Source organism: Apium graveolens, chromosome 9 (genome assembly GCF_009905375.1).
Source record: "Apium graveolens cultivar Ventura chromosome 9, ASM990537v1, whole genome shotgun sequence".
NCBI classification, from domain to species: Eukaryota; Viridiplantae; Streptophyta; class Magnoliopsida; order Apiales; family Apiaceae; genus Apium; species Apium graveolens.
The window spans coordinates 289,557,103-289,573,719 of record NC_133655.1 but is presented as its reverse complement, the minus strand read 5'-3'; the positions used below and the strand labels follow the sequence as shown (position 1 = coordinate 289,573,719).

Below are 16,617 nucleotides of genomic sequence, written 5' to 3'. Positions count from 1 at the left end.
CAAGTTGTTTCGTGGCTGTCATGGGGAGAGGAGGGGAGTTGCTTATCCTGTTTTAATACGACCAGAAGAACACTTGTTCGAATATCTGTTTGCAGATCAGAGTTTACATTACACAATTTCTTAAAAGGTATACTAATATAATGTGTTAGTCACTCTCTGCAACTCTGTTGACCCATGTGAGGAAGGAGATATTTTAGGACTAAAAGAAGACTGATAAGAATCCTCACATGGTGGGTGAATAAGCAAAATAGATGCTGTATTCTCATTATTCTTGATTAAATACAACTACATTTCAATTTTAATTTTAGGAACATAATTGTATGCATAAACTCAAGGCCGGTTTGTTTCATTGGATTATAATCCCGGGATTATTAGATAACTAATCATATCAAAATTAGTCTTTGCGATTGGAATATAATCTTTTAAATTTTTCAATCCCGTAGTTTTATGTTTGTTTCGCATTCGATTATAATGAGGGGATTTAAATCCAGTATTAAAGGGGATTATTATCATATACTCTGCTTTAACAAAACAAACATATCATATACTCACCTTTAACAAAACAAACATAGGATAGATAATTTAAAGGATTATAATCATTGAATAACCCTTTACTAATTTTTTACAAAACAAATATGGTATCGAAAAATTTAAAGGATTACAATCCCCTGCTTAATACTACGAAACAAACATGACCCAAATGGAAGAAGCTTTGGCAGCTGAATTATTGAACTTGTCATGCAAGCATGTGTTTGAGCTTTCCCAAACCTTTCCTTCTCACATGTCTACAAATTACAATAGAGATTTAGAGGGGTGGATGACGTGTCCCACCACCATCCACCCACAGACTTAGGGCTTGACGGTGGCATTGTTGCGGCCATCCGGGATTCGGCCAATCTGAGAGAAAGAGGGCACCTAATATCGGTGTTGTCTCCATTTTTATGGAAATGTTGGAAGTTTCATTGCTATACACAAGACAGCCAATTGCATAAACAAAGTGCTTCATTATAAATCTCTGCTCTCAAATCAAGGTCTTAAACTTAATTGCCTGCAATTATTTATACTTGGGTTTCAATCAATTGCCTAAATAGGGAAGAAGTAACCTCCTTAGTATCCATGAGGCAATAAATTTAATGCCAGAAGTAGGCAACAAGTACAACTAATTTTCCTTTTCCTCAAACTCGCTTAACCTGTTTTTCCAACCAAGCTATGTAATGGAACAGGGAATGCACAAAAGCTGAAACAAGGTTAAACCAATAGCCAAGTCCCAACATTCTTGACAAGATCAGTTACTCCTTCCGTCCCTAAAAACGTTTCCTACGTTTCCTCTTTGTGTTGGACATGTTTGTCCAATGCACACTTTTGATTGTTAATATCTTTAATTTCGTAATTAATATTAAATATAAAAACTTCATTGTATTAAAGTATTCATAAATATAAATTCAACAAAATCACTCATGATTATGTTTGATCTTATAAATTATACGTAAATTAGTAGTCAATCGCTTAACATGAACAATACAAAAAGTCAAAATGGGATAAACATTTTGGGACGGAGAGAGTAATAAGTAATGTAATGGGGAAGAAGCAAAACAAGGTGAAGGTTTTATACGGTTCATATAGACCCTCCTTACTGTGATTGAAAACAACCCTCAAATTTCACTAATCTCATTGGGGGAGCTCCCATAGGCTACTGATCTCCAAAAGAAGAGCAACAAGTCATGCAATTTCTTATATAAGCAAAATTAAAATAGAAAGTGATGAAAATAATAGGTGTCTAAATTGAAAATAGAACTCATATTAAAGGGGAGGATTGAAAGTGTGTGATTTAACATGTGTAGAATAAAGTAAGCTTAAAAAATGTATTGAACAATTCATCCATCTTCTACAAGCAAGCAAGCATACTAAGTTAAGGTAAACTACGTTCCCTAAAAATGCTGCCCTGATAATACCACGGGCTATTCTGGAAGACCAATGTGCGCATGAGCCACCACACTCATTCTGGATCAGGGGAACCACCAGGGACCAGCTGCATGATATGGAACATATTAGTAGTGACTTGAAGGGTCTAAATTGTAATGTGTTTGTTGTGAACTATTTATTGCACTAACAATCAATAACAAAGCATCTGTTACCATTTAAAATCAATTTAAATAACTGATTTCTGGGAAAAGGAAAATTGAATTTGCCTATGGTCAGGGGGCACTATGAAGCTCAAAACCTAGATCCATTGTTCTGTTAATCCAATAGTTCACAACTATTATGGTCTATAGATGTTGATGGCTTATTGATGATCGATAAAGCTATATGCATGAATAGAATGTACTTGACAATATGGAAGAATATCTGAAAATGTCAGAGATAATTGCTGGCGCACGTGAATGTGAACAATCAGTTATCCAAACACTTACAATCGCAATGTTGTTTCCATTAAGCAAGATCTGGTCGAGCTTTGTTACTCTACGCCCTTCAGCAGTGAATTCACTGTATCCAAGAAATTGTAGTAAGGAAATGTAAGGATCACAAACAATACAAAGCTGTTCAGCAAAACAAATATAATAAATTGCATTTTCAGTGAATCAATAAAAAGGTAAAAACAATATAAGAAAATTATACAGAACATAACTGCTTTCAAAACAATCACAAAAAGAATCATAAAGATTGAAATAAATGGAGTAATTGCACACGAGAGTCATCACTTTTTACTCTTGACAACAGCAAAGAAAACAGAGCTAGTACGCTAGGGTTTACCTAGATAATCTCTTTCTCACTGACTCCACTAAAACAGCAAAAGGCCAATAAGTACGGCAACTGAAATTCATTCCTCTAATATTTATCCGTAGAACTGTAAGTGCCAGTCATGTATCAAAAAAAGTCACTCCTAATTTAACGTATCAGTCCAGATGCTTATATGTTTTAAAAGGTTGAGGCCTCGATCAGGGCATATACATCTCAAGTAACATCAAAATCCAACTGCTCTAAATGTTACTCAGATGATGTAACAGGAATTTCTTATCTAAAATTTTATTTCTTCTGATAATAAATATAACATCTTTAAAAGGTGCTCTTGAGAGCAAATGAGAGAACAAGAGGATTTGGTTGGAAAAAAGTTGGATTAAATAATTTTTAGTTCTAATGCACATCCTTAAATTAATATACAATGAAATAATGTAACCGCCAACCAAAACAAGCGTAGTAGAACCCCGGTACCTAGAAAAACTAAGAACAGCTTATCAAATTGCTTAAGAACTACTCAAGAAGCCATGAGATATGGACTGATTTGAAACATTAGCTATTTTTCAAAAAAAAAAACTAATTTTAAACCACATCATTCTTGTTATATTTTTACATGAAGTAAGGTACGCGGTCATGCTGGTAGTATTTCTGCTAATGAGATGGATGATGGATCTATACATCTTGCCACTTGGAGCTTAAGATCATACTCTAAGTTAATAGAAAGTAGCTAGGGGTGAAAATAGTTCCTGTCCTTGGCTTTTAGCTTATAGTGGAATCCCACTTCTCTTTATGTGAGGTTAGACGCTACAGTTCCTGTTCTTATAGCCACTTGGGCAGCAGTTTCTGTTCTTATTTAAGCACCAAGCGACACAGATTGTGACCGCCTAATGTTTCGCCTATAATAATTGTAGGAGTGAATCTGTATATGTGGGTTAGGGTTGGTAATTTAGAGGCACTTAGCAAGAAGTTTCTGACTTTCTGTTGCACACCAGCTGAATAGAATGTTAATATGCATGTTTTAACCACTCTGGTCCTTTGTCTCTAACTACAAGTGAATTTAAGATTGTCAACAGCCACTTTCACCTAGAAATCAGGAGAGCTTTGCTACAGGAATGGGAGCTGGTCATAATTTTAATAACTGGAGATCAGATTAGTTATATTTCTGTTCAGATATAGGATTAACCTAATGTGGGAATGCCTAAAGCTAAAGCTGAACATGCTTAGTTGCTTATTGTTCAACACCGGTATCTCAGTGAATCTAAATTCTATAGAATCAACATACAAAGATCAATAGTGACTTTTCCCGGATCAAGATGCAATATAAAACCAATATGTGAAGATTGGCCTGTCACCTCTAACAATATAAAGGTCGAAGAGGATAAAGATAGTGTCACGATTCACAGGCAAAGAAGTTTATTACACCTTTAATAGAAAAGAATTACAATAGGTCTACCAACTCCCTAAAAGCATTGAAGCAAACTCTTAAAAAGATCTGTGGCCCATGTCCAGGCACTGATTTTATAGCGGCACCTTAATCTAGTCAAACATATTTGTCAGTTATGTTCCTTACAAGTGATACGTATTTGGAAAAATAATCTATATATGTGATAAAATTAGTCGTACAATCAAAAAGACATCTTTTAATGAGCATTTACACAGCTCAATAAGCTAAAAGATACAACTGCACGAAGTTTATGCAGTGTGTTGTAACTGAAGTTTTTGTGAAAGCTTGTATCTTTCATTTCAGTAAGAATCAGAATATATACAAAGAGAATGGGTTCAATTCAGATCCTGAAAAATGATGTGTCTGCCTAAATTACACTAAATCAGGGAACGCATTCACCTAATAACCATTCTAAGTTTACCGCTATAGAGTATAGACACATAACTTCTATATAATATACAGCTAACTTCCTTAAATTAGAATTCCACGGTAACATTTTTGTGCTTCGTGTTGGGTTTTTGCTACCTGCTGCTCTACCAGATTCTGTTTCTACTAGAGTGTGAACTGGGATGGGATGGTTATGTGCTGTAGGGTCATAGACCCATGAGTCACAGAGCATTTTTCTTCAAGTATGTATTTTATGATTTCAGTTTGGTTCTTAACAAATTTTCAGGGCGGTATACCCATCTACCATTAAAAAACATACCACAACTTCACAAATAAGGGAGTCCTGAGAACATTAATAAAATAAAAAGTAAACTAACAGATGATTACACAAATTAAAAGAAACCAACTTAACCAAAATGGCACAAGAGCACCTAGAACTTGCCTGCACTACTTCCCAAACTAAGTTTTTCAATTTAAGGTCTTGAAAATTTAGCGAGGAATATGAAGGCTCTATTACTGCTAGTTCGCAAAATCAACTATCCAAATTAAACACCCTCATATGCAACGTCCAATGCCAAATTGTGAAAGACTCTAAATGCTTTATACACTATGGATTATACATTATATCAGTACCACAGTTCCTAGAACTAAACAACAGATACACTGGATTACGTGAATTTCCCTCGTCAACGATAATTCAAAACAAGCATAAAACCAATGAAGTAACTAACCAATAGTTCATTTATCAACATCCTTCTCTTACTTACTAATCAAAATCGAATAACATGTTAAAATTCTTCTCTAGCAAAACCAATTTCAACACTTGTAGTGAACTGCAAACACTTTCATACCAACCAATAAAAAAACCCCCAATTCTAACTTAACCTAAAGTCACAAACTTTACAATCAAAGCAAAACATAATCAAACAGAAACACAATTCTTGAAACCCCTTTATAAAAAAAAACAAAAAAGGGCTTAAAGTACTTACTATTCAGTAACATCTTCAAGAACCATGTTGACATAAACATCAAAACCTCTGAGAGTTCCAACAAGTTCCTTGTCTCCTTTCATAATCACCCAAATCTTTGACCCAATACATCGATCTATTAGCTCTGTTATACATTCATTACAAACCCCAATTAAAAAATAAAAACACAAATTAAAATACAACTTTCTTGAAAATAAATGTAAAGAATACAAAAACATAAATGTAAATAACAAAAAGGGTGTATAAAGTAACCTGAAGGGAGAAGCTGTGAAGGGTTGTTAGCCATAGCTCTGAGGTTTTGTGTGTATAGATATTTTTGGTGTTTGATTTTTAGTTGGCTCGGTTGTATCCAGGCGTTTGTTCACGACTCACTCCTTTTATACTTTTCGACCTTTTACGGTAAGTTACCGTATAAATAGGATGGTAAAGGGTTGGATTGGGTTGGATGAGATTGAATCGGATTTCCTAATACCAAAATTTAATCTGTTATATTTTGGTTTGGATCCGGTTATTAAAAATAAAGATTCTTCTAATATTCTGCAATTTTTAAAATTAGATTGATAATAGAATAATAGAATAAAAAGGATTAAAATTTGGTAAAGATTAGGATTTAAAATTGAATCAGATTAATGAGTCTAAAATTTGGATCAGATTTTAATGCGGATAACTTGTAGGTTAAAATTAGTGTTTTGAAGTATTATAAATACACCATATTCATCTTCTTTGTTTTTAATATTAAAATTTGTAGGGTAAAAAATCATAAAAATCAGCAGCCTTGTAAAATTCGTAGTTAATTCAGCGCCCGTTATGTGAAAAGCGGATTTAATGAAAGTTTTCTATTGGAAAATGAGTGAAGTATGTAAAAATATGAAAAGATGAAGATTCCTACGTGGCACTTGCACTTGTGTTTTTTTGGATTCCAGTTTGTAAAGTTATGTCGTTATTTATGGTATCGACTATCTGGTATAGGCGTAAACAATTATAAATTAAATTTTAAGTGGAAAAATGTATAAATATGAGATGTGGTTGATGATAATATGTAAATATATGTTATTTGATATCTACGTGTGTGAATTTGTGATTCTGGAGTTTTTAAATGTTTTAAAATGATTTATTTGATGAAAATAAGAGTTATTTGATCCTTATATGTTTTTATAAAATTATGAGAGTATGTTCAAATTATGAAAATTGTTTATTATTTCGGGAATGGCCCTAGAGACTAAAAAATGAGAGTCGGATTTATTTTAATGGCCTCATATTTTAGAATGATTTTTCTTAGATTATTTTCATTATTAGCGATTTTATTTGCAAAATTTATAGAAAATAAATCATATGTTAAAAAAAATGGGGAGAGAGCTAATTTCACATTCTATATTTTAAAAATAAAAATTAGGTTATTTTGACATTTACGAAAACAGTTTTATATTATTTAATTTGTTTTATGCAATTATGCTTAAAGAAATCGTTACTTTTAAAATCAAAATTTGGATTTGCAAATGACGGAATTTCCCATGCCTAAATCACCCTTATAACTCCCTCCTCCCTCCTCTTTTCTCTCGTCACCAAACTCGAATTCTCTCTCTCTCTCTCTCCTCATTATCACTCTCTCGGGTTGTACTTGATATCGATGTAGAGCCCTAATAAATGATAAAAATCACTTTATTTTACTTGCATGTCAATTATTAGTTTGATTTAAGATTTTCTAAATCTTGATTTATGAATTTTGATTCGAATAAGTGTAAGATTGATATGTAATTAGTGAGTTATATGTTTATGTGTAATTCATGATTTTTCAGATCTTCAGAATCGAATTATTGCCTTTTAATTTGGTTTTTAGATTCAGGTTCTTTGATTAATTCAATTCGAATTATGTGTAGTTGGTAAATAATGGTTTGATTGATTTGTTACTTGCTTGAGATTCGATGTATAATGGAAATTATATAATTTTAGGATTTATAAAGTTATTTTCCTTAGAACATGGTATAATTCAAGGAAATTGGTTTATAATTGATATAATAAAATGGGTGTATGCATGGTCAAAAGAATAGTAAAATATTTATGTGTGATGTCTACTTGCTCATTGTTTGTGAGTTGCAAAGATTGTTAGGAGTTGATTGGTTGAATTTGATCAAGTGGTTAGCAGAATTACAAATGGTCGAATTTTCGTTAGGATTATAGAGATTAATTGGATATGGTTCGATGATTGTGTGTTGCTTGTTTTGTGATTAAGAGTTACTCCCTCTGTCCCTGCCATTTGTATACAAATGGTTTGGGCACGGAGGACGAGAAACATGTTAAAATAATATTATTTTTGATAAGGTATAGTGGGATAAGAGAGAGAAAAAAAATATAATTTAGTGAAAAGGGTATAAAATTGGATAAAGTGGTGAGACCAATCTATCTATCTATACTATATTATAATAAATATAATAGACGAGACATTAAAAGTTTGGTAGTCGGTCGGTACTTGCTGAAATTACTTAATTACCATTACTTAATTGTTCTAATTCTAATTATTGGGTCAATTAATTTTAATCCTAACTGATATTGAAGTCAACTCTCTCTATTACTTTACCAATTTCAATTCTATTTTATATCTATATTATTAATATTTATATTAAATTTAACTTCTTCTACCAATTTATATTTTAGTTCATATCGAGTTATATATTATTCTAATCTATTACTTCGGGCTAAATTAAATTTAAGCAAACTAAATAAAATTATTAAGATTTAGTTAATATAAAATAATAATACTATCAATCATCCTAAAACAATTATACTAATGAACTTGGATAAACAAAATAATATATTTTATTTATCCAGAATAAAAAAATACATTATATAATTGATTCAGTCTAACACAGAACTAAAATAAAGATACAATTCGACCAACAAAAATAAAATCATATATACTAATTATTCAATCAAAAATAAAATTATCTTATTGATCCACACTTAAAAAAAATAAAATTAAACTAAAAATAATTAGTTTGATTTGGTCGGTGTATTGGGCATCGGGCTAAAATAAAATAATGTAAACCACTGATCCGAGATAAATTAAATTAATAATATACTAAGTATAATTCATATCATATTGATGTGAACTAAAAAAATCAAATTTTAGTTAAAACATAAATAATATTTTTCTAAATACACATAGAATTATCAGTAAAACTATATATTTCAATCAGTAATATTGTACTTTTTCAAATATCTTTTATAGAATTATAGTTAATCGATTAAGTAATCACCATGCTAAAATAATATTTTTTAAGATAATGGAGACATTATATTTTACCCTCAATGGAATAATAATTTCGTTATAATAACATTTCCCTATTTACCAATGCTATAACTTTAAATAAGTTTAAATGTTCGAAAAAGTGATGAACGTATACGTCTACTAATATAATTATTAGGTAGTCGTATTATTTAAAATTTTAAATAAACAAAATTAAAAATTGAATTCAATTTTTTTTAAACAATAATATAATATTAAAAAAAATCGATGTGATCCGTGCATCGCACGTGTTTTAAGCTAGTCAATATTTAATAAATAAAGTGAGTGTAGTGGGAGAAAATAGTGGATGTAGTTGAATTATATATTATTAAATTTTTATTGGGTAAGTTTTGAAATGTATAGAATTAAATGAGGCACCCCAAAAGGAAAGTGTATGGAAATGAATGAGACAAAGGAGTGAGTATTAAGGGCAATGTATGTTATCTATATGTGAGTATGTAAGTAATGGTTCGAGTTGACCTAACGAGTTAGAACGAGAATAATAGGAATGCGAGATATATGTGAAAATATATGACTTGGTGGTATGTGTTCTATAAATGTTTAGAGTTACATATAAGTTGGTTTAAGTAACTAGAATGGGGTAGGAAATAGATGTTTAGAGAAACATTGATTGTTTGCGAGGTTCCTAATTAGGATATGTTTTAAATTGTAGATCTGGAAAGCGAAGACGTGCAAATTAGGAAAGGATAGGAAATTATAGGTGACAGTAACTCAATGTGTGTGAAAAAAGTAAAGTTATTAAGGCAAGTAACTTGCCTTTTTCTTGTGATATGATCATAGAAATTGTTTATGATATGAATTGATAAGGAAAATGACTATAGTAGTATATTACCTGAATCTTGTTGGTAAACCCTGATATTAGTTCGTTTCTTTTCAAGTACAGTTTAGTTCGTTTATTTTCAAGTACGTTTACCCTGTTTTATATGGATATCTTATTTTCTATAGTAACCTCTTACCCTGTATTTCTTGATGAATCGTTTTCCTAATTAATACATTCGTTGACCTAGATCCCCTTCTTGACAGACTTATGCATTGTTAACATATCATTTCTTGATATAACTTTGCTTAATAACCATGATAATACCTATGTTTGATCTCAACACCATAAGGTGATCATAAAGTATATCATTATAATTTATACCTATTAAACCCTGGAATATTATGGAATAATCAACATTCTCACATTAAAAATAAATTAATATACAAGAAAACATACAGTTGCAAATAGAAACACAAAAGGAAACAAACAACACCGAAAAGAAAGCATATCCTCACAAGAAACACAAAAAGAATGGAGTAACATAAGATCGCTTATTAAGACTATGAAAAAGACTAAACTAGCATTCCTGTTGCAAGAAGAATAATTAAAAGGTATAGATAGCCACAATAAACAAATGCAAACGATCAGTGACTACTATGAAATGTATAAAACCAAGACATGAAAGCCTCATCAATTTTCGCCTTTAGAGCATCAGGTGAATCCAGTGACCGCAGAACTTCAGTCTGGTCCATCTCTAAAAGCACGCCTGTAACTTTGGCTGCATGATTATGCTCTAGCTGGTGAACAAGTGGATATAAACTATTCCCAATCACCATCTATTGCTGGTCGAATGGAGCATTGGATGTAATTGGCATAGGTGGCCCAACACCTGGCATGGTCACGTCTCCAACATCGTGACAGGGGGGAACGATACATGCGCGGCTGCGCCCCCTGGGCATGAGTTGTTGTTCCGAACCAGCTTCATGCCTTCGAGAAGGCCTTTGTCCCTGTTGAACTATCGGCACATAAAGGTTTGGCAGACCTCCAGTCCTCCACCAGGCCTCATCCCTGGTACCAGTTCTTGCTGATATAGCCAAAACTAGCCTTCACGTGATCATTGAATGAGGTGCTTGCCCATAAAAGAGTTCTTTCCCGTACCTGGAGTACCAGGTGGATATATTGGCACACAAGAAATTGTGGCAATAGGACCTCATCTGTGAATACTAGTGAAGCTTCATCCGTAGCGAACGGGGTAATATTTATTGGCAGAGTGTCACAACTCTAACTTCTGAAATATAACGATCTAATTCATCAAAACTATATGAATCTAAAGAGTAATCAGCTGGAATCAATTCTAATGAATTGATATGAAGAAAAGGATATAAAAAATAGATCTTAAATTAATGAGCAGAACTTGTTTGTTTCACCACCACTAAATATATTTTACACACACACATTTTTATTTTAATATTTTTGACAAAGTTAGTTAGTTATTTCCTTTGCTGAGCTGTCCAGTGTGTTGAGCTGTAGGTGAGCTGTAGGAGTTGACTGTCATGAGTTGTCTTTGCTGACTTGAGTGTCACTAACAGCCCCCCTCAATTTAGGAGAGGTAAAGTCACCTGCAAACTCCTAACTTGGCCAATAAGAAGAAAAGTTGAGCTGAGGCCAGTGTCCTTAGTGAAAAGATCAGCCGGTTGATTACTGGTAGAAACATGCTAAGTAGAAATTAAGCCAGACACAAGCTTTTGACGAACCAGATGACAATCAATCTCTATGTGCTTAGTGCGCTCATGAAACACAGGGTTGGAGGTAATATAAATGGCAGATTGGTTGTCACAAAAGAGAGGAACAGGAGTGAGATTAGAGACATGTAGCTCAGTGAGAAGAGAAACTAACCAGGAAATTTCACAAGTCATACTTCTATACTCGGCCTTAGCAGAGGACCTAGAAACCACCTGTTGTTTCTTGCATTTCCAGGCAATCACAGTACCTCCAAATGTAACACAATACCCAGTAAGCGAGATCCTTGAGACTTTACATCCTCCCCAGTCAGCATCACAATAAGCATTCATAACAGGATTAGCCTTAGATGTATTGACAGATGAAGTAGCATGGTTAACAGAAGTGGTAACTATTGTGAGTCAAGTGTGTAGGTATTCCAGAGTAATCTTGGTATTTAGCAGGAAGTTGTTTGGTTCTTTGAGGTCGGGCAGGCTTAGAGGAATGAGAAGTAATATCAGTCTAAGAAGGACATGGGGAATCAAGAGTGCTAGAAGAGTTAAGAGGTAGATTGAGGCTGAAATCAAGATTAGATGAAGAAGGATTAGAGTTTTCTGATATAAGAGGCAACTGAGAATCAATATAGGTAGAATTATCCTGTAAAGGATCATCATCTATGTAACAAGCAGACGGAGGAAATAATACTTGTGGGTATGAACTAGTCAGAGATTTGAATGGGAAAACATATTCAATAAAATGAACATCTCTGGATATAAACATTTGCTTTGTGTTCAAATTCATGACTTTGAACCCCTTTTTGGCAAATGGATAGCCAATAAATACACCTTTAATTGCTCTTGGAGCAAATTTATCAGTAGATTGTGGGACCACAGTAGCATATCACAATGACCCAAACACCCTTAACTGAGAATAGTCAGGAGTTGTACCATATAGAACTTGAAAAGGACTTGAGCCTTGAAGAATCTTAGTTGGTGTTCAGTTGATCAAGTAAGCAGCAATAAGTAAACAATCACCCCAGAGGGTAATAGGTAATTCAGCATGAAACCTTAAAGCTCTAGCACAATTGAGCAAGTGCCTGTGTTTTCTTTCTACCAGCCCATTTTGTTGTGGAGTGTATACACAACTCGTTTGATGAATTATGCCCATTGTTGTTAAGTGTTCCAGTCAGGCTCTTATTCACAAACTCTGTCCCATTATCAGTTCTCAACACTTGAATAGTCTTCTTGAATTGATTCTGAACAAGAGTGATGAAGTCCTTAATAATACCAGGTATGCTGGTCTTATCAGATAATAGGTGAATCCAAGTTTTTCTTGACTTGTCTTCTACCAGGGTAAGGAACATGTTACAGTTTCCATGTATTTTGAATCTGTAAGGACCCCACAGATCTGCATGGACAACCTCAAACAACTCCGTGCTTGTATGACTGTGCAGAGAAAAGCTTTGTCTTTGTTGTTTAGCAAAATAACAGCTGTCACAAACATCCAAAGTTTTTGCAGGACATTCAACAGGTAAAAGATTTACGATGTCAGCAGGAGCATGACCCAACCTTGCATGCCACACATCCACAGAAGCAGCTTGTGCATTAAAAACCAATGCAGAAGAATTGGCATTCACAGCTGGTATGTTGTTGGCAGAGAAACTATGTCCATATTTTTGCTCAGCTGGTACTTGAGTAGTTGTAGAGTCAACAGAAGTGTGCTCATCAATAGTCAATATGTATAGACCATGATCTTCAGTATCAAGTGCAACAATAGTCTGCTCATCTGGATCCTCAAGATAACATGTAGTAGGAAGAAATACCACATGATAAGTTGTGTCCTGAAGTAGTTTGGATATGGACAACAAATTATAGGTAAAAGATGGCACATAAAGCACATTATGAAGAGTAAGAGTTGCATTGATCACTATACTGCCAATGTGAGTAATAACAGTAGAAGTACCATTTGGCAATTGCAAGTTGGCATTACATGATTGAACATTGTGCAGTAATGAGAGATATGGTGTAATATGGTCAGTAGCACCTGTATCAATAATCCACTTTTTGCTGGACAAATCCAGACTGAACATTGTAAACATGACTCACAGAATGATTTAAAATACTCGTTCTTTGAACTGCATTAGTTGAGTGAGTATAATTCCAGTTCTGAGAGTCATTAACTGTATGTGGAGAAGTTCCAGAATCTACCATAGTTCTTTGTAGCATTTGAATAATCTGTTGACACTGTGTCTCAGACAAAGGCAAACTAGTGCTTTGTAATCCTGCACTAGTACTATCATTTCCTCCCATTGAAGAAGTCATCACATCTGGTAAGTTGGATTGTACATCAGCAACCACTGAGTTCCTAGACCCAGGTAACTTAGGTTTAGGTTTGGGCTTGCCAAACAATCTGTGCAGCTAGGATATCCATGGATACAATAACACTTGTCTCGTAAGTGTCCTGTCATGTGACAAAAATCACAGATAACTGTAGTATCAGCTTTCCTTTAACCCCTGAACTTGGAGTTAGACTTGTTTGAATAAGTACTCTTTACTGCCATAAGCTAAGTTCTCATTGGAGATATGAGAATGATGAGTTTCTCTCTGATTTTCTTCCTGAAGCAGTATAGCATATGCTTGACTCAAGCTAGTGATAAGTGGATTTTATATCCACTTGGAATGCTTTATTACAAGCTTAAATTGGTGTTTTGGACTCAAGTTGTTGGTATTTTGATGTATTTTTGTGTTATTGCATTTCAGGTATTAGTTATATGAAGAAAAGAGCTTTTAAAGGAAATATGATGAAAATTGATCAGAATTGGAAGCCAATGCCATTGTCAAGTTGTAGAGAATCTCAATAGCTTCGCGTGGGCAGTTGAATCGCCTAATTCTGACGAGTAGAACTCAAGTTATGGTCAAAACAAGATTCATCAGAATATTTTCCCAGTCAATAGCTGAGCGCCCGCTCAGCAGAGCCGAGCACCCGCTCAGAGAGCTGAGCGCCCGCTCAGGAGAGCTGAGCGGCCGCTCAGGGCGCGGCTGGTCGCTGATTTCGCTGAAAAAGCCTTTTTTGAGTGGAATTTGACGATTTTAAGGGTCCAGGTCCACTAGGGGCGTATATATACTTAAAAAAAAGGGTTTTCATCATCCGGGAAGATTGAGATACCAAGGAGAAGTCCTAGAAGCACAGAACAACTCTGAAAAAGAAGATCTTGTTTTCAACTTGTGATTCTTTGAATTAGTTGTAACTTTGGATGCTCGTTTTTATTCTTGTTGAACCTAGATCTTGTTTATTCGTACTTTAATTATTATTCAGTTTATTAAGATCTTGTTTTATACCATGCTTTCATCGGAACCCATGGTGACGATGAGTTCGATTATGGGCTAATCGTTGTCATGGGGTCCTAGCGGAATTACTTATGGATTTCTATAGTTAATTGTTTCGATATCTTGGTGTATGGTAATTGATTGATATCCTAGTATTGGTTGTGCTTATTCGTCTTATGTGCGTAGCTAACATATAAGATAGCGTGTTAATCTCTATTGAAGCGACATTGAATATAGAGGTTTAGAACTTGCCATGTTAGCATAGGTTCATGTATTTGTTATGCATGATTCGTAGGTAACTCTAACCGTTTTACTTGCCCTATGTAATTAAGATAGATAACTTATGCTTCAACCGTTATGTTGTCAAATTCTATAGACATATAGGGTCTCAATATAATTGGTGCCTATTCAGCTTCTATCTTTTTTGTGGATGTCTGGTAGAATGGTACTCGTGCAACGAAAGTTGGCGTTTATCAGTTTCGTGTTATCTGATTAGTGTCATCACCATCACATGCTAAGGTTAAGAACGAAAAGGCTATTGAATGAAGTATTTAATGAAGTTAGAATCCCATGTTTGTTATATATAGTAATTCAACCTCAATTCTCTTAGTTAATGTTATTTAGTATAATCTCTTAGTTTAATAAAAACCCAATTTGTTATTTGTCTTAGCATTGAGCGATAACCATACATTGTTGCATAGGTGCATAAATTGAACTTAACCTAAACCAGTCTCTGTGGGAACGAATCTGATTTATATCTTATACTACTTGCGAACGCGTATACTTGCGTGAATATTAGCGCGTGTTTTCGCCCTAACAAGTTTTTGGCGCCGCTGCCGGGGACTCGGTGTTAATTTTTAGTTTATGTGCTTGTCATCAGTGGTCGTTAAAGTTCACCGACTCGGATTCTTTTACTTTCACGGTTTATTTGTTTGTGTTTCAGGTACCCATTACAATGGGAGATCCAGCAGCACGAACGAAAGCCTTGATGGACTTTTCTCAACCCAAGATCAATGACATTCAATCTAGCATTGTCCGACCAGCTATCACAGCTAATACCTTTGAGATCAAGCCTGGCATAATTCAATGGGTACAGACTTCAGTCCAGTTTATGGGTTCTCCAACGAAAGATCCCAATACACACATTAGGGATTTCATTGAGATATGCGACACCTTCAAGTTCAACGGTGTTTCTGAAGATGCTGTGAAGCTGAGACTATTCCCATTCTCTTTGAGGGATAAGGCTAAGAGCTGGTTACACTCTCTACCAGCTGGTTCGATTACTACTTGGGAAGATCTTGCTCAGAAGTTTCTTACTAAATTCTTCCCTATGGCGAAGACAGCTGCACTCAGGAATGCTATTACTCAATTTGCGCAGCAAACGGGAGAATCGTTAAGTGAAGCTTGGGAGCGCTATAAGGAGATGCTTAGGAAGTGTCCTCATCATGGAATTCCTGATTAGATGATCATCACTTATTTTTACAATGGGTTGGGAGCACAGTCCAGACCCATGCTCGATGCAGCATCAGGCGGAGCATTATGGGCAAAGAGCTATGAGGAAGCTTATGATCTAATTGAACTGATGGCTGCTAATGAATATCAGTATCCAACCCAGAGATATCCACAGGGCAAGGTAGCAGGAGTTCTTGAAGTGGATACATCTAAGGCTATCACTGCTCAACTAAAGGCGTTGTCTATGAAGATCGATTATCTGGCTAACTATGGTGTTAAGCAGATAATTAGTGTTTGTGAGCTGTGTGCAGGTCCGCATGTGACAGAGCAATGCGCTATATCTAGCGACTCAGCTCAGTTTGTGAGCAACTTTCAGAGATCGCAGCAACCAGTTCCAGACACTTATCATCCTGACAACTGGAATCATCCTAACTTCAGCTGGAACAACAATCAGAATGCGATGCAACAGCCATTCCAGCAGTTTAGAAATAAGCTGTTCA

The 16,617-nt window shown here is 34.5% G+C and overlaps 1 protein-coding gene and 1 non-coding gene across 2 annotated transcripts; both read right to left on the bottom strand.

Annotated features, from left to right (window-relative positions):
* Nucleotides 1-1,772: 1,772 nt before the first annotated feature.
* Nucleotides 1,773-5,966, bottom strand: LOC141684718 (sm-like protein LSM5). The gene is made up of 4 exons (XM_074489812.1): nt 5,809-5,966; nt 5,557-5,680; nt 2,412-2,484; nt 1,773-2,029 (listed from the first exon to the last, which is right to left on the bottom strand). Exons 1-4 carry the CDS (start codon nt 5,840-5,842, stop codon nt 1,997-1,999), a joined length of 264 nt encoding a protein of 87 aa, XP_074345913.1. The 5' UTR covers nt 5,843-5,966; the 3' UTR covers nt 1,773-1,996.
* Nucleotides 5,967-16,010: 10,044 nt separating this feature from the next.
* Nucleotides 16,011-16,117, bottom strand: LOC141688651 (small nucleolar RNA R71). Its single transcript, XR_012562084.1, has one exon. It is a non-coding gene; the product is annotated as a small nucleolar RNA R71 (small nucleolar RNA).
* Nucleotides 16,118-16,617: the final 500 nt, after the last annotated feature.